The sequence below is a fragment of the Rhodamnia argentea genome, chromosome 8 (genome assembly GCF_020921035.1).
Source record: "Rhodamnia argentea isolate NSW1041297 chromosome 8, ASM2092103v1, whole genome shotgun sequence".
Taxonomy (NCBI): Eukaryota; Viridiplantae; Streptophyta; class Magnoliopsida; order Myrtales; family Myrtaceae; genus Rhodamnia; species Rhodamnia argentea.
Genome location: NC_063157.1, coordinates 2,246,176 through 2,264,585, shown reverse-complemented (window position 1 = coordinate 2,264,585; position 18,410 = coordinate 2,246,176). Strand labels below are relative to the sequence as shown.

At 40.4% G+C, this 18,410-nt stretch overlaps 2 protein-coding genes across 4 annotated transcripts; one reads left to right on the top strand and one right to left on the bottom strand.

Moving 5' to 3' along the window:
* The first annotated feature begins 91 nt into the window (after nt 1-91).
* On the top strand, nt 92-5,324 carry LOC115737912 (receptor-like serine/threonine-protein kinase ALE2). 2 transcript variants are annotated; one of them, XM_030670323.2, is made up of 10 exons: nt 92-624; nt 1,332-1,457; nt 1,566-1,775; nt 1,875-1,976; nt 2,081-2,185; nt 2,311-2,682; nt 2,967-3,245; nt 3,550-3,945; nt 4,037-4,283; nt 4,526-5,324. In XM_030670323.2, exons 1-10 carry the CDS (start codon nt 543-545, stop codon nt 5,199-5,201), a joined length of 2,595 nt encoding a protein of 864 aa, XP_030526183.1. In that variant the 5' UTR covers nt 92-542; the 3' UTR covers nt 5,202-5,324. The 2 variants fall into 2 exon arrangements, with proteins under 2 accessions (XP_030526183.1, XP_048139462.1); XM_048283505.1 differs by having other exon boundaries at nt 93-624; nt 1,357-1,457.
* Nucleotides 5,325-9,277: 3,953 nt separating this feature from the next.
* On the bottom strand, nt 9,278-17,615 carry LOC115737914 (protein ROOT HAIR DEFECTIVE 3-like). 2 transcript variants are annotated; one of them, XM_030670325.2, is made up of 23 exons: nt 17,406-17,615; nt 16,403-16,552; nt 15,995-16,061; nt 15,809-15,911; nt 15,427-15,497; nt 15,258-15,321; nt 15,112-15,177; nt 14,927-14,974; nt 14,789-14,851; nt 14,634-14,690; nt 14,029-14,187; nt 13,880-13,948; nt 13,667-13,758; nt 13,086-13,164; nt 12,697-12,862; nt 12,202-12,326; nt 11,815-12,077; nt 11,632-11,728; nt 11,378-11,536; nt 10,882-10,986; nt 10,431-10,525; nt 10,247-10,343; nt 9,278-9,928 (listed from the first exon to the last, which is right to left on the bottom strand). In XM_030670325.2, the coding sequence occupies exons 1-23, from the start codon at nt 17,407-17,409 to the stop codon at nt 9,692-9,694; spliced, it is 2,436 nt and encodes an 811-aa protein (XP_030526185.1). In that variant the 5' UTR covers nt 17,410-17,615; the 3' UTR covers nt 9,278-9,691. The 2 variants fall into 2 exon arrangements, with proteins under 2 accessions (XP_030526185.1, XP_048139463.1); XM_048283506.1 differs by having other exon boundaries at nt 15,812-15,911.
* Between the last annotated feature and the right edge of the window lie 795 nt (nt 17,616-18,410).

The window sequence follows — 18,410 nt, the reverse complement described above, 5'->3', positions numbered from 1 at the left end:
AGTAGGAATCATGTGAAAAACACTGTCCCCACCAAGAATGTTCTTGTGAGCCCTTTTTGAGGCTTGTGCTGTCTTCTTTCTGCCTGATCAGTTGGTTCATCACGCTTCACTTTAGCCACGCATGTGAAAAGAAACCACACCATCAGGCATCAAGGACCTCCTTTTTTCTTTCTTGGTTCTTTCCTAAGTTCGACTATTATTATCTTCGTCGGTGTCTAGCTTCCAGACCTCTGCACATTTTAACAGAGCTCATAAGTTTGAAGAGAAAGAAGCAGTTGGCGCTTTTCTTTTAGCCACCTAACCACCTCTTCTTTTCTACTAAAAGAATCTTCTTCTTCTTCTCTACCCATTGCTTCTGTGATACTAAATGTGGGTCTTCTGCGTTTGCCAACACTCAGGTGTGATTCCTGTCACTTTGAGCAATACCCATGATTTGGTTCTTTGAAATGTTCCAGTTTCCAATACTTCCTCTTCACTTCTTTTTCTTTACTTTGAAGCTGGACACTCTTCTTGAACTGAGCTGAGCGATAAAAAAAAAAAAAATGGGTATGCTAATGCAGTTGATTTTCATGCTGATGGGAGTACTTGTGCTCTGCAATTTGCTGTCGGTTCACGGATCTGCAGGTAATGGTTTTGTTGATTGTGATCTTTGTCTCAATGTGCATTGAGATTGAACTTTGCATGATCCCATCGTGTTACCAATTGGATCAGATGCAGATCCCGGTAAAATTGTGTGTGTGAGCTGAGATTGAGCATTATCTAAATTGTCTATGCCTGAAGCTCACATTGTACCTCCTAATGGTTAGAATCACTCCCCGTGTGTAGGAAGCTAAATGTGGCTAAGCACACTGATAAATTGACAGAATTGGCTTGATATGGTGAAAATTAGAAGATTGGCTTAATATGGTGACTCAATGTTCTGCTTCAGAGAGTTCCACGCTGTTGCTGTATGGTTGAGTTTGCAGTTTGCTTCCACTGTCCCGTGACTCCATTATCATTTCAAACAAGAATGTGATTAGAAGTTAGAACTGCATCAAGAGAAACAAGTTAATGAAGAGCTATAGTATGATCATCGGAAAATGCAGCTTCAGCCATAGTTTATCAGTTGCTGTCTTATGAAATTCCGAGGCGATCCAAACTTTCTATACTTTTCTAAGAAATCGTGTATGACATATGTGCCATTAGTTGCAACCATCCATCACGAAATACCCCCTTCATCATCTTACTTACTGTTCCTTGTTTTTCTCCCATAAATATCTGTTGACTATGCAAAAAATATTCACACTTACCTTAATGATCTTTCGGTTGGATCTGCTCTACCATTCTCACAGACAATGCCTTCTTTCCGGTGGCTAGTCCTCTTACCAGCAGCGTGCAAAGACACAGGAAGCCAGTTGATTCACACTCAAACAGGCCATGGCATGTTCCAGCATTTATGCACGAACCACCAACCAAATGTAAGTTCAGAAGAAAATTATAAGCCAGAACGTGCAACATTTTATCATGACGAATTGATCTTCATGTGCCGCTGACCGTCAATAACTAAGACTTGAATCCTACTGTAGCACCTATTTTGCCGAAGGTCATGAAGCCTTCAAGTATTGCAGTTGCACCTTCTGTATCATCTTTCCAAGGGCCTGTGAATAAATGGATACACGACTATGCACATGCTCCTTCAGTATCATCTCATAGGCATCATCACCATGTCAGAAACCACTTCAAAGACTCTGCTCCACAGAGTACTCCGTTTCCACGGCATGTATACCACCGAACAGGTTGATTCCGACTTTGTAAGGTTGGCTTTTCAATGGATCATGTATACTTTAGTCGTTTTGGGTTTTATTTATTCTTTTGGCAAATCTTTTGTGATGTAGGCCCTTCTATTTCGCCAGTTCAATCTCCATTCCCTACTTCTAGAAGATCACATTCACCAGCGCCTGCACCATCACCCGCAATTCTGTCAAGTCAGTCTGATAGTATGTGAAGACAACCTTTTGCCCAGTTCTTGTGTTGGATTCGTCTGATATATGTCAATTATCCTAATGACTACCGTGATATGACCCTGTTTGATTTCTTGAAGAGCCTACTATTCCACCAAAACTCTCCCCTTTTGGATCAGCGGAGAAAATGAAGACTCCACCACCAAGGCCACTTCTGACATTACCTCCTCCACCTCCTAATGAAGGTACATAATATTGCTCCTTACATTAGACTTCATGCAGCGATAATTAGACTTGTTGCATAATTAGTTTCTTTGTTGTCGAGAAAGAACTGTAAAGCTGATTGTATTCTGCATCTGATGCTGCGTAGATTGCGCATCAGCAATATGCACAGACCCGTTAACGTACACGCCTCCTGGAACTCCCTGTGGCTGTGTGTGGCCAATTCAGGTGAAACTTCAGCTAGCAGTCGCGCTATACACATTCTTCCCTTTGGTTACAGAGCTTGCCAAGGAAATTGCTGTCAGTCTGTCCTTAGATCATAGCCAAGTGCGCATAATGGGAGCGAATTCAGCCAGTCCACAACTAGAAAAAACTACAGTTTTGATTAATTTGGTGCCCCGAGGGGCAAAATTCAGTAATGATTCTGCAGTGGCAATCTATCGAAAATTCATCCACAAGCAGGTTCAGATGGAGGCATCACTGTTCGGTGATTATGAAGTTCTCTATGTTGGCTATCCAGGTATTGTCATTGTGATGTCAGAATTTCTTGAGACCATATCAGGAAGATATGTTAATGCATATTCCTTCCTTCACATTTTACTCTCCTTTAGAATTTTCATGTACTTTTAGCTTGGTATACTGTACGGCTCAAGTATAACTTCTTTGAAGAATACAGCGTTTTCAAAAGTCTTTATTGTATCTCAGAGTATAGGTAGCAGTAGCACACATTGCTAAAATACGATAATAGGAAGTTGATCTTCTTCGGACACTTATTGTGGTTTTTTTCCAACCATGTCTCCACAGGTCTTCCACCTTCGCCACCTTCTAGCATCAGTACCACCGACAGTTCACCGTACACGGACAATGAGGACAAAGGCCCGGTGACAAAACCATTAGGAGTTAATGTGCCTAAGAGGAAAAGAGATGGCCCTAGTAGAAGCACGATTGCTGTACTTTGTCTATCATCTTTCATGGTATTAATCGTGTGTGCAGCAATCACGTGGATACTACTGAGAAAGTGCGAAGCTCGTCATCATCAATCTAAAAAGTCCCCACAGCCTCTCTCCCCAGCTAAACCTTCAGGTTCTACATTCTGCAGATTCTCAGCGTCGAGGCTTCACTTTTATTCTCATTGTTTTAAAAAAAAAACCAAAAAAAAGGTTCCTCCTCAATGCAGTGAAATTTAAAACTATAAACAAACGCATTGTTAATATACATTAATACATTCAGGACAATATTGCATATTGTGTTGCTTGGCAGTTGCTAGCAAAAAATTTCAGTCTTACCACTGTTTTCCCTCATTCTTCCCTTGACTGACCATGCATCTTCTTCTGAGATGTGTGGCATCTCATAATTTCTTCCCATCATAAACTTTCCACGTCCTCAGCAGGTTCTACTAAGCGTGTGATGCAGAGAAGTGTGTCCAAGTCGGCATCAACATCGTTCCGCTCTAATGGAATCTTATGTGCCGGATCTGCCAGAACATTCAGCTCAAACGACATCGAGAGATTCACCCACAACTTCGATTCTTCAAGAGTACTCGGAGAAGGCGGTTTCGGGATAGTCTATAGAGGCGTATTAGGCGACGGAGAGGAGGTGGCAGTGAAGGTTCTGAAGAGGGATGATCATCACGGAAGCCGTGAGTTCTTGTCAGAAGTGGAAATGCTGAGCCGTCTCCACCACAGAAACCTAGTCAAGCTAATCGGCATATGCATGGAAGAACACATCCGCTGCGTTGTGTATGAACTCATACCGAATGGAAGTGTTGATTCCCATTTACATGGTACATAGAACAAGTCTTTATATGCTTCAAACACAAAAGTTGACTGGTTGAAGTTGAACTACTTTTCTAATTGGCATTATGTTGTGGTTAGGCTGTGACAAGGAGAATGATCCGCTTGACTGGGGCGCTAGAATGAAGATCGCGCTTGGTGCGGCTCGAGGTTTGGCCTACCTGCATGAAGACTCGAGCCCTCGTGTTATACATCGAGATTTCAAGTCCAGCAACATCTTGTTGGAGCCTGACTTCACACCAAGAGTGTCTGACTTCGGATTGGCTAGAGCTGCAATGGATGAGGGGATCAACAGACAAGTTTCTACCCATGTCATGGGGACTTTTGGGTATGAAAATTTTCGCTTAAGTTCATGTTTTAACATACTGTCGAATAATTGCTAGTGAAAAGAAGATGACTTTAAAATAACTTATCGTACTAACTTACCTCTATCGCTTCCTAAGGAAACACAGCTATTAATCGAATATGACAAAAATGTCTGCAAAAATTTCTCAAATAGAAGTAGATGATTGCGTAGTTTGTCATATCTCACCTTGGTAAAGTTAAATCTCTACGGTGTCATCTTTCCAGCTACTTGGCACCAGAATATGCAATGACGGGTCATCTTCTAGTCAAAAGTGATGTTTATAGCTACGGGGTAGTCCTCCTCGAACTTTTAACCGGGAGGAAGCCGGTAGATCTATCGCAACCCCCTGGCCAAGAGAATCTCGTTTCCTGGGCCCGGCCGCTCCTCACTGACAGGGAGGGCTTGCAAACAATCATTGACCCATCTGTGAGATCGAGCATGTCGTTTGATAGTGTGGCCAAGGTGGCAGCAATAGCTTCAATGTGCGTGCAACCGGAGGCATCGCACCGTCCATTCATGGGTGAAGTGGTACAAGCCTTGAAGCTAGTTATTAACGAGTTTGATGAGACGAAGGAGCTAAGTCTTGGAAGTTGCATAGGCCAAGAATCCTCCAGTTGTGTTGATGGCAAAATCAGCAAAGTTCCGCATGAATTTGTTGAAGCTTTATTAACAGGCGACAGTACACCAGCAAAAGATTCTAACCATCTAGAGCAAATGGGAAGCTTCCGAGCATCAACTGGGATTGAGGATGAAGAGACCGGGTACGCTGCGAGGCATTGTAGCTCCGGCCCGTTGAGAATGGGAAAGAGAAGGCAATTTTGGCAGAGACTCAAGAGCTTATCCAGACGTAGCTTGAGCGAACATGAATTTGCCGTGAAGTTATGGCCAGATACATTTTGATTTAAGACCACGTAAGCTCACATTCGCACCTTTGACATTCTTGTTTTGTAATGAACATGACCAGGGGATATGTTGTTGCTAGAGTAACCTAGATTACCCAATTTCCGGATTTCGATTTTGATTTGGCAGGACAAAAGTATCGAACTCGGGATGCTCTCTCCTTGGCCACCATGCCTTTCGCCCCTAGACCCTTTTTGAAACCATGCACAAACGTAAATGAACTAAGCCAAGCTGCATTTTGTTGCTAGGAACCATATCATCTTGCTCCAAAGAAGACTGGCTTATATGGAAGCGCCTGTCGACCCTTGCGCAGAGGTGGCAAACAGGCCGTCGCTTGTGGCTGGACAAGAATCGTTGGCCAACTGAGCCAACCCCCTAGCAACTGATATCGCTCTCCACAGTTCTGAATCTAAATAAAAAAAACCCTTCTCATTCTTTAAATGCGATTCGAGCATCTTAATAGTTTGATCTCAAATGGAATAGTCATTTTTTGGTTCTCCACACGAGCACAATTCGAGTGTCTCGGTGGCTTGATCTCGAATCTATTTGATTCTTTTTTTTTAACGAAGAACTAGGATTTAGGGGCCTTGAAGGCTTGATCTTAAATGGGACATGGTCGTGGACTTGATGATCTAAAAGCTTGGTGAACTCTTGAGAACATGTATATGACGCGAGGGAAAGTGTTGTCTGAAAGAAGAAGAAAAAAAAGTGATAGGGGAAGGAAATGGACCACGTTTTGCTTTTTCATTGTGCAATTGATGTGCCAAAAAAAAAAACCATATTTTCTTTAAGTTTTAAAAGCTGGGAAGATTTAAAATACAACTTTACATATTATTCATTGACAGAGATTTCAAGTTTTCGAAATTGATAACTTTTTCACACGTATATGTGACGTGGACAACTTGGTAATAGCCTGAATTTTGTAACGAGAGGTGCGATATGCTGATATAGTAAAATTTTCTATTGGACATAGCTCTAGTTAAAAAGTGAAAGGGATAAAATCTCGTTTCTCAATTTTTCTCTTTCTTGCTTTTTTTACTTCGCTGCGATTATACACGATGTTCGATTCCTTGCACCAAACCAAACCCAAGCCTGAAGACATGGTAAGTGTAAGCATGGGCCACAAATTTTTTGCAGAACTCCATCCAAAAAGAAGCTTCAACAACAAATGAAATTATATCATCTTGTATTTACATGTAAGGAGATTGAAACCACAATCTTGAATAGAAAGTATACCCAAGCTCGTACTTGCTCCCGATGAACTTCGATAACCCAAAGCTCTTGTCGGCGCGGTCGCCCACCCCTCGGCCTCTGCATCTGCCTCGCTCCCTTTCGGGATCGCCGCCCCGTTCGGCTTCACTGTCCCCTCAGCCTTTGCTTCGTTGGTGATGGCAGCGCCGTCTGCTTGACGGAAGCCGGAGCAGCAAAATGTGAGAGAAAGAACGACAATCCAGCGCAAACACCAAACCACAAAGGCAAAGGGGTGGAAGACGAAGACCTAGGGGGAGTGAAACCGTTGCTTGCTATCTCTGGCTGGAGAACGTGTGAGAGAGAAATGAATTTTGTCGTTTTAAGGAGGCAACGGGGAACGAGAAGAGAAGAGTGTGATTCGACGTCGTTTTGTAACGGTCCGACCGACTTGGGTCCGCTCCAATTGGGTTGGCTTGGGCCCCGATTGAGTCGGATTCGGCTGCGTAAGTGAATAGCCTTGTCCGAAGCCGCCCAAAATTCGGCCCGCTCGAACCTAGGGTGCATTTGTTTAAAAGAAAATTCAAGACTTGGAAAATACTTGCATAAAAATGATTAATTATCGACAACAATTGATACATTATTATTTTCTTGAGTGATGAAAATATTTTTTATTCATTTAATTTTTATAAGCGACGCAAGCGATTATTTTTCCAAAATATGTTTTCCAAATCTTGAGTTCTCTGTAAAACAAGTGCACCCTAGTCACAATCGCATTGAAATTGTTTTAACAAATATTAGGCCTCAGTTAATCTCACATCGTCTTTGTCATCGAATGCGAAATTCAATGGCAATATACAGTGTACTGAGATTATATGGCTTCTAAGATGTTTATCAATCTTGTTTGTAGAGCAATTCTCAGTAAGAATGGCACGTCCGTTGTGAATGCTAAAGTTTAGCATCTACGTCCACTGAGTTGAAAAGCCAGCCCATCAAAGAAATATGTCCCAGGCTCACAGGGTCCTTGCCGGCATATATGTTGTAGAATAGCGGGTGAGTCATGTACAATATTTAGCCCGATGCATCTCTAGGTGTGGCTATTGTCGACGAATTGCAGCGGCCAGAAGTGAGCCACTTTCCTGTGCCCCTCCGCGAGGAAGCGGCCGCTCCCCATTTGTGTCGATCTATGGTGACTGCATGGCCCTGTATTACACGCCTTGTACTTGCAGCCACCAAATTGGCATCGCTTCATCCTGAAAGCGACCGCGGGATTTATCGGCGGGTTAAGATTAGTCCCTCTTAAGATTCAAGTCCTCTACAGAGTGGATATGAGTTTGACAGACATACACTACAATTATCAATGCTCTCGTAACCTTTCCGAGTAACGCCAACAAAGACAGTACAGCCACTGCTGAACATTTGCAATGCCAGTTCCCTTTTGACAAGGTACTAACAAGGGGACTTGCTATAACTGTATCATTAGCACTTACCATCACAAGTGCAGTGCCTGGGACGGAAATCCAGGACCCTCATAGTAGAAGTGGACTCCATATATACTTGTCCTCATCGATGTACAAATCATAGCGTTCAGGCCTTGTCACATACTTCACGACACTCTGCATCTCTCCCGTTATAACCGGCATTGATGAACTTAAGATTGCGGAAGAACGACGATTTTTGAAAGCCTTCAGAATGAAAATGGTCATTGCCCATTTGCGTTGCCATATGGTGACCATCTGGTTCTGTATTGATTATCTCCCCACCCCTAAATTATTCCAAAACCACCTCCGTATAGAGAAGTGAATATTTCTCCGGGCCAGCATCCCAAATCGACATTGGCGAAGCACAGCCACCAATCCCGATTGTCTTGATTCCACAATTTTTCTTTTGCCAAGTTTGTGTCCTGAATCTTGCAAGTTTTGAAATTATTAAGAACTCAGCATCATTGAGGTCCAAACGACTTAGATCCTATAGTTTTGGTAGTTTTCAATTTTCAGGAGCTTCTATATCTATTGCAACTGAACATACGGTCCCAAAATAAATACAGAAAACTCCTATTTATAAAGAGGATGGGAGGAGCTTTGATGGATTCCTCCTTTTCGACCAACATACTTTGATATGAATAAAAATCAAATCCATTTCAAATTTAAATGGGTGAATGTCAATTTAATTTAGCTCATCCAATTAACGGATATCTTCATCCAAGTTTAATTGTCCTACAATGAGTACATAACCTGATTTGACTGGAGAATTACACTCAAAAGAGGAAAATTGCAGGATATTGAAATATCTATGCAGAAATTTGTAATTGACCTAAGAGAACTGTGTAATTGGCCCAGAATTTTCGATGTTTACAAGTACATCCAGCCAACTACATAAAAAATAAGTCATGTTAGTGAAGAACGTAATCTAAAGTACCTTCTCTAATTTATCTTTTTTTCGTTTTCATGTTTAAGCTCAATAACGGGTCAAATATTGATATACTCTTTCTTTGTTAGTTTCTAAACATTGAAACACAATGTCAATAAGATACACAAATTGAGAGATAACAGGGTATGATTGAAAATACTCTCTAATACATCCTTCTTTTCAAGTTTAAGCTTAACAAGAGATAAAATCTTTACGTTCCACATAGGACATGGTGAAGTGTCACGTACCAATCACATAGACGAAGCATGCACTGCCTGCACATGGTCCATATATGAGACGAACTTGCGCGCACGTTGTTCTGAGCTCCATGAAACAAAAGCTCCCCTGCATTTTTATCCTTCTTGACAATCAATCACAGATGAGATTACCTTACACACACACATTCGCATTTTACGCCATCTTTTGAAAACGAAATTCAAGCACGCAGAATGCTCGCACAAATAATGTCTACGAGACTCACAATGGAGCATGATGAAATGAATAAAGATGAAAATGAGAAGCTATTACATGTTCTTTCTTTCTGGTCCATTATAATGAGTAGCGTCTCTGTGATACAAAACTGCACTCGTAGTCTTCAAACCAGCACGACCCTATCAAAGCCCCAAACGAGAAATGGAAGCAAAGAAAAATCGAAAACGAGAAATGCATCACTGCAACTTATCCATAGATTAATATCACGAGATTTAACTGGTGAATGGGGCTTGTTGCGAGACGCACAACCTCCTCCAAGCGGCACTCTCGACAAAAATCAATGCCATTCAATGATCGCAGTAAATATTCTTCGAGCATTCCATGCGATGCCTACCATTCTGGGAGTAGATTACAAGAATCTTCGATCTAACGCTAGTTACTCCAGCAGGACGACTTCCCGCCTACTCTTCTTTAGAAGGACTTGAATACTCAGCTTCTCGCTCTGACGTTACGTCGGAAGAAGCAGTGGAAGAAAAACCACTCGATGATCCAACTCCATTGCGGAAGCCCTTCGATGCGATAGCAGGATTCCCGTGAGGATTATTTGATGCAGGTACTTGCCCTTCTTCTGCCAGTCTTTTGAGAAGGTTCATAATAGTGGGAACGAACTTGCTTGACAAGGATATGAGCCCAGGAAGCTGCGACAGAGAAACCCAGTAAGACATCAGAGCCTAAGACAACCTTGGGAATCAACAAAAGCAAAAAGTATACCAATCTCTTTATCATAATGACATTAGTCAATCGAAGATAACAATGAGAGCCACGATCATTAGTGCATGCCAAAAATTGATGATTGGATATCATCCCTTTCCCGAACCTTTCAACTTGCAAGGGCCTAAGCATCCAATTTACATTACAACCCACTGATTGCAATCTCATGACTACCAGAGTTTTAACTCCCGATAATCCAAAATCACATGGCAGAAAAATAATCAAACTGAACTGTTAATACTTACAGCGCCATGACGGAATTCGCCTGATACGTCAAGCTGCACCCATAGCGCTTTAACGAGTAAAAAGCCAACAAAAATTACGGCCAAATAGAAAGGATTTCTGCAGCCGAAAAATATAGACTTTTGTCAAGCAAAAGCAAGAAAGATACCCATATTGCACCAAAGCAGAATTGCAGAAGTAAAATACCTAAGAAGTGTCATAAATTCATTGAACCCCAAAACAACTAACGCGACAATTGCCCACGGAGGTGGCAACCAGTTGTTGTTACGCCTGTTTGCTTCCTGATAATTCCAAAGGGAGAGCAAATAATCAAATAGCTCAGAGAAAGAACTTCGGAGATGTTCGTCTACGACGGTAAGCTGACCACACAGCATTTGAGTGAAATTCTTCAAATACACTAGTTACTCAACATAAGCAAGTACTTCTTTCTTTCGTGGAATTGAAAGTATTTCTCAGCGCTCTATCATTTCTTATATAAAGTCTCAAACTTGGATTCGATAGTCTTCTTTCTTTTTCTGTTCTTTTCTTTTTTGTTGTGTTGGTGGATGCATGTTGGGGTGGGGATGATGACATGGCATTTTAAGAACAATAATGACATTTGCACTACTAAACATATTTTAAGATATAGGTATCATGCCTGAGAAGAAATTGCTTGAGTGACTGTGTGCTCAGTCTCCGTCTTAAATTGCCTCCACAACGATTTGCACTGAACAGGTGTGATCAGTGTTTTTGATGTAGGAATCTGCAATTAAACAGTGAATAAGTGCTCCCAACAAATGAAAGACTATCATATATCGAGTTAAAAGGAGCAATAATATGTACTATGCAGTTCGTGGGCTGTACATTGGCTTATTTCTGCATTACCATCAGACAGTTGCAGCAACAATCAGTGATCTGACATCTTTTTTGGGCACAGATAATCCAATTTTCACAAGTGCAGATGATGACATTAAAACTAGCATGGACAATGGGGACTAAACTCTTCCATCCATTTTCATAAGAGAGAAAAGAAATTGAAACTCTGCAAACTAGTATGGCAATGGGGCCTAAAATCTTCCATCCATTTTTCATAAGAGACGAAATAAATTGAAAATCTGCATTAATTGAATCAGCATGATAAAAGCAAAGCTCACCTCTTCCCATTTGCTGGAAGCCAAGGGATCTACTGTTGTAATGCTCCTGTCAGTGGCATTAGGCTTGATGTCCAGCAAAGCAACGGTCAAAGTTTTCTCGATGTTGTCTTTCTCATTATCCAAACGCACTGCCGCCATTACAGACAGCAGCTTTAATGACTGCAAGTGGTCATTGAATCATTTCAATAAAAGATCCACAAGCAAGCAACATGGGAAACATGTAAAAAAATTTGCCGCATATAAATTTTGCATACTGCGGAACGAGCAAGTTTTGTGATTGCTCCAATATCTTCCTTCCCTGTCCAAACTCTTGGCATAGATTCAGCATCATAGCTGAACAATGTTGTAAACCTAGATAGAAAATGAAGCACATAAAGATATCATAAGATACTGAATCTAACTGACGAGTAAATCACAAACTTAAATAGTGTGTCTACCGGTCCTTCATGTGTGTGAGGACTCTTCCAGCCATTTCCCTTGCTTTCGCTTCAACCAAGCCCCTTGCATGATCTTTTATAGCTGCTAGCATTTTTTCCTTGATCTGTTCATCCAGGGAGAAACCAGAAAGGGCACCAGAGAACCCAGTTACAGCCGATTCGGTCTCACGCAATAGAATTTTCCTGATAGATGACCAGGTTTCATTATTAGCTCCATCCAAAAGAGCTTCCACTGGTCCAGACAATGCTTCATTCAGTTTTGCCTGTAAAAACATAACATAGTTTGTGCAGATCCCATCAACCACCATTAAGTGAAAGGCGAAGGAAACCCTCTCTGTAGAAAGAGAAGCTCTAGCACAGAAGAAATATCTCTGTCCATTATGCTACCTCATATGCTTTTGTAAGCTCAGAGAGCTTGGCATCACGGACAGAAGCAACATGGGCATCAATGTCACGCAGCAGCTTCTCCCGTACTCTAGATGTATCCCATTTGGCTTGTGCAATTATAGCATCTGTTCAAAGTATGGTACGAAACTTATCCATAAAGTCAGTGGTAAATCCCTCTAATAACAAGTCAAAAGTAAAGTATGGCATGAACCTACAAAAAGTTCCCTAAATGTGCAGAGTGTTATTTACCAACAAGACTATTTTTTCACATCAGCCTCCAGTCCCAGACACAAACCTTCATTTCTGATAGATATAAGTAAAACAACTAACAGGCCACCAAGGGAATGCAAGTGCACATACAAAAAGAGTCAAAGAACCAAAAAAGAGCTTAGTTACAAGACAAAGCACGAATACAAACCTTAATTCTCGGCATACTTTTTCAGAACATTAACTTTACAACAATAGGCCAAAACAAGGCATTACAAGTTGCCATACCTGCGCATCCTTTGTCAAATAGAGCCATATAAAACTGAGTGCAGTCATGAGCAGCCACAAAAAACCCTTCTCCTCCACTCAAAGCCTTATCAAATGCTTCCTTGAACTTATTTAGAGTTTCACACCGAATATGTCCAAGAATAGATTGGAAAGCTGGTTGTACAAGCTGACGACACACGAAAAATGCGATAAGCAACATATCATAAGATATCCTCAACAGACAATCTCTTTGTGTAAGCTAACTTCAAATGAAAACATCATGACTGAAATAAAGTGTGTCAAAAAGGAAAAACATTTCCATATTCCAAGCAGCTTGAAGTGGAAGTCATACAATACAACCCAAAGAATGATGCGCTTTAAACAAGGAAAAACGTCCGATAACTTCTTACTTGAAGTAATCTTTCTTCAAGCTGCTTCCGCTTCGAAGATCTAACACTCTCATCAAAATATACAGCCTCTGTATCATACCTAATAAGGAGCACAAGAAACTCTTCATAAATAAAATCTACTTAATAGTGATAGACAAATTTCTAGCAATGACAAAACATAATCTTCACCCAAAAATAACAGAACAGTTCTATAGCTATGGCCAAATTAAGCTAAGCCCTCAGCCAGGCAACTGCTACACTGTGGCCATTACTCTCCTACTATCAGGAAAACAGATCAATCAAACGAGAAGATGATTGCTCAAAAGCAACCATTAAACAACCAGTTGAAATAATACTCAGATTGTGAATGAAGGAGGCCATTTCCAAACTGGAATGATCACTTGAACAGATTAACCATATCTCATCTACACAGGCTAGACCTCAGCAGCTATATCTCATCTACTCCGGCTAGACCTCAACAACCAGAGAGTAGATATATCACAGAAGTAAACTTGTACAACCTAAAATTAAACAATAATAAACATAAAATTCAGTTGCTGCACCACCAACTGGAATGCATCAGATAAAATTACTTATCTTACCCTGATAAACAAGCCTCAAGAATTGAACTAAGTTTCTTTCCGAAATCAGGAACTGGTCCCGACTGCACAGCCTCTTCAATCAAACACCAATCCTAACATGTTCGGAAGAGTTCACCCGATCTTAATATGTGTAATATAAAATGCATCTGCCTGCATTTCAAAATAGCAAAACAGCCAAGCGAGTTTAATGCCCAGCAAGAACCAGATCAATACCTCATTTTCAGTAAAACTGGAATATTTTTCATGGGCAATTTCTTCACATCGTACGGTAGCAACCATGACCTTCACATGGATAGCATGAAGTGTACATTAGCATATTATCAACAATATATCCAATTGCCTTCCAATTAATTAACTCTCACCTTGTGTGCAGGCAAGTCAAGGTCCTTATTCTCCTTAATGACCTTCCACATCTGCTGAGCACTAAAAGAAAATCCTGAAGCAGGAACTACTCCCCTTCGATCTCCTGCGAGCCCACCAGGTGCAATGGAATGGAAGAACCGCTGTCTAAGGCTGGCCACCTTTTCGTCCAAGGAAATTCAACCATATCGAAAAAAAATTAGTAAAGATAAAAGGTATAATCTATTTGGCAGCAAATGCTCCAAATTCCTCAAAAGAGCAAAAGAAGAAAAAATGGAAACATATCACGTCTCCATCTACAATTGATTAAATGGGAACAAAAGAGTAGTGAAAATCGCCAAACTCAAAAAGGATGATTGAGCAATGATAAGCCCCAAAAATATAAGAAATAGCTGTCAATGATGAGTGGCATTTCCAAAGATAATCCAAAACTCACGCAAATGAGGACCAAAGTTTTGTTAAACAGTACTCAAGTATAGGATTTAGGTGAAGGAAAGGGCGCCCACTGCAGCATTTAAAAATCTTCTCCAAACACCGACATAAAATTGGCAATTGTACTCAAGATCCAAATATGCTTCCATATGATGCAAGGTAGAGGTATGTGTACCTGCTCTTTAAATTGCTCTTCCTTCTCTTCATAACTAGAAAGAGCAACAACCTCAACCTGGACAGCGAAGAGAGTCATTAGGAGGAGCTTCAGTATGACAATTAGAGGCAAAGAAAATTATAGAGAGGAACTGATACAAGCATGGAACCACCTACATTAAAAAACTCACTGAGAGGAGTTTCCTTGTGTGCTTTTGGCTTAGGAACACTGTCCCATATCTGCAGGAAAATACTAAATGAAACCAGGAGACACCTTAAAAGTCGATTTTCAACAGGAAATGCAATAACCCTCACCTTCTGCACATCTTCTCTCAACACAGGTTCTAGATTTTCCAGAGGAGTCTGTATAAAAAGAAAAACCAGAGAGCATATAAAAAAAATTAACTCAGATCGGTAAAACTTAACAGATGCAGCCAAAACAAGCAGATAAAAACCATCACAATCCAAAATGAAAACATGATTAAAGTATAGGTACCAACCTTTGTTTTATCCCGTATGACAAACAACAAAGTTGTTTTCCGAGGACTAAACAATCGCATCATGACCTTCAAGAAGAGTCACAATTTATCATTAACTCTTAGAACATAACATTTAGCTTATCTTAACCCAAGAATATAAGATATACCTGGAATACAGTTTTCAGAAGAGGCTTGTTGGCAGCTTGTTCTCGGCCAATATCATGACACCACCTATGTAAAAGATGCTTAAAAGGGTACTAGGAAAATACTAAAATGACAACCTCGTAGATAACATTGCAGAAACAATATCTCGCTAGAGCAAAGCAAAAGCCTCACATGTTTATGAGCACTATATCGGAGACAGCCAAAGCGAAAAGAGCACTCTGCTTTTCAAAAGCAGTATCATCCTGAATAAAAATGACACCAGTTAGGAAGCTGCGAGAATTCTAATTGCTGCTTATTCAAACCAAGTGTAAATCAGGTGAGTTTAATGAGCATAAGCTACACATAAATCAATCTTCTGGGTTAGTAAGATGGGTAAAGAGATGCCAAAGAGGAATAGAAAGATAAGATAATACAGCAGCTACCCGATGCACAAATTAATGTTTCCACATGTACAAAAAATAGAATTTATGATTCCTTGTGGATAAAAATGAGTAGTTGAACATGGACAAAATAAGCTGTTATATCTCCATGTAAAGTCATCTAATAAGTGTACCTCTCCTCTTTCTCTTCCATCAGTTCCCTCCAAGTCCATAACCAGAGTACACGGTTCAATGCCAGCACCTTTTGCGAGCCATATACCTTTGGTGGTTTGGGACCTGGGAAAATACAAAACTGGTTTTAGACTTTCTTAATTCAAATCCTTCATTAAAGTGAGCTAACAGTTGGTTTCTAGACATGCCTTCCTTTAAATGCATCCATCTCCCTAAAGTTGGTGCCAAATAGATGATTCAACAGTGTACTCTTCCCTGTCAGATATCATGAACAACAATAGAGTAAGTTTGAAACACTTGTGAAGACAAAAGAAAAGATACGTGAAGATGAAAACAAAAACGTAATTTTCCCCGTGGTGCCCTGAAGGTGATGGTTCTGCTGAAAGTACAAATTTAAGTAGAAGAACGGTGAACCAATGGGTTAGAATGAATTTGAGCAACTTGACATATCACATAATACATAAAAGAGAGGCAACGGTTCCCAGGAAAATTGTTCCTTTCACGAACATTTGACAGCCCTTACCAAACTTTAGGTTTAATCTACATTTAGCAAAAGAAGCAAAGTCCAAAGCAAATTATTGGGAGTAAATACACACCACTACTCTGAGGACCCATGATGGAGACAACAGCGTATGAAAGGCCACATTCCCTCAAATTGACCTCCTTGATGAAATTTTCCAGTCCATCGGCAATGAATGTTCCATCTCCATCAATAAGTTGAGTAGAACAACATTGACCAGAATTATCTGAGGAAACAGATGTCCAAATCAGCAAGTCGACAATAGAATGACATGATAAACGTATACACTGTGCCCAGAGTAGACAAGACGAAACTTACAACTCGTGATCGAGAACGAAAACCTCAGATCCTACATATCGCAAAAGTATCTAATTGGCGAGAAGTACTCGAGAGGTTGATTTCATTCTTTCAACAGTTTTATTAAGAACGCATTTCTCAAGGGAGTGAATTAATCCTAGTCAATATTTCAAAACATGGCTGTCAACAATAATCCAGAATCCATCATTGTAGTGCTTGGGACATGATTATATCGATATCCTGTTACACGAACACCTTCTGAGGGAGATAATTCATGTCATCAGCTCCCTTTGCAACATCTACAAAAAGGGTCCTAGCGAAGAAACTTCTTTATCTTCACAGTTACTCTTATAACCTCAAATAACTAAAGCCCTCTAACTACCGGTTTTCAAGACTGAAACAACCGTTGAGGAAAATGAAGCCTTAAACTTTTCAGCTCAGAGACGATCAAGATCCGAAATAGAGAGGAAATAGTAATGCCGCGCGATAGCATCAGGATCATAATCGAAGGCACACCCAAGCTGTTATATATTGGCCATTAGGTGAAAAAAAAAAAAAACCAACAGATGCATTAATTCGACATTACAAGCGAAGAAATTTAAGACCAAACAACAGTTACGAGAATACCTAATTAAACCTAAAACCAACGGCAATTCAGAGATTCCAAAAGCAACAAAAGATGCTATTGCAATCAGATACTTCGATCGTGAGAAGAAAGCAGTGCGAAGAGCGAGTTCAACACAGGAGCAAATGATCGGAGGCGTCGGATTCGAGCAAAATACCCATTGGCGACGGATCGAGCACGGGTGATCCGGCGATTGAACGAGGGAGCCCTCGCGAGATTCGGTCGGCGAAGATGGAGATCGATCGATCGGTCTATCGAAAGAGGGAGAAAGCGAAGAACGTCGGAGAAACAGTGAAAGGATCTCAGAGCTGCGTCGTATTTCAACCTCCTCTGCTCTCCAGAAAAGTAGACTCGACTGATGCTTTTGATGGGAGATTAACAGCACGGTAAAAGAAATTAGAATATTCCAGTAATAAAGTAACAAATTTTTTTTTTTTTGGTCGGTAAAAAAAGGGGGAGCTTCATTGGCACTAAGTAATTTTTGCCGTTCGAAATTTTAGCTCGTAATTAATTTATGTGAAATATCGAACTTGATTTTGGGATGGAGTGATTTGTTTTATCAAAAAAAAAAAATTTTGATTGACTCGAAGGTGAGTGTACAGAATATATTTGAGGGTAATTTCGTCATTTTAACTTTTCGTGTACCATATACTGAATACCTTAAACCATCTCAATATCACGTGGATGGTCCTACAAAACTTTTTCATAATTTGCAGGAATTGAAATTTCGCGAGAGTAGAGTATTTTGAAAAGCTTTAGAACGTGTCTACCCTAAAAACTTAGCGAGGAAAATTACTTATTGTGCTTTTTAGCAAGAAAGAATGATTGGGAAGCAAAATTACATTGTAGCCCATCCAAATTTTCATAAAGCGAAAATTAAGTTTCTATTCTACCCAAAAAAAAAAACTAAAGTTTCTATCGAGCAAGACTCACAAATGATAGTGAGGATACAATGATATATTGTAATCTATAAGGGTGTGCATGGCTTCCATTAAATTCGAAAATGGGATCCAACCGAACAATTTTTGATGGTTCTCGATTCCAAATTTTCAGAATAGAGAGTAACCGATCAAGTTCTCGATTTCCAAGAAAGAATTGGACGAATTGAACGGAATCGGCGAATCTGATCGGATCGAACCGGCAACCGACCTTACAGCATATT

Coding starts and splice junctions, on each gene's coding strand:
- LOC115737912 (XM_030670323.2), top strand. CDS start 543: ATGGGTATGCTAATGCAGTTGATTTTCATGCTGATGGGAGTACTTGTG. Junction 2,186..2,310: donor TCCTCCACCTCCTAATGAAG/GTACATAATATT, acceptor GATGCTGCGTAG/ATTGCGCATCAGCAATATGC. Junction 4,284..4,525: donor CATGTCATGGGGACTTTTGG/GTATGAAAATTT, acceptor TCATCTTTCCAG/CTACTTGGCACCAGAATATG.
- LOC115737914 (XM_030670325.2), bottom strand. Junction 15,178..15,257: donor TTCTGAAAACTGTATTCCAG/GTATATCTTATA, acceptor CTCTTCTTGAAG/GTCATGATGCGATTGTTTAG. Junction 12,078..12,201: donor AGCTTACAAAAGCATATGAG/GTAGCATAATGG, acceptor ATGTTTTTACAG/GCAAAACTGAATGAAGCATT.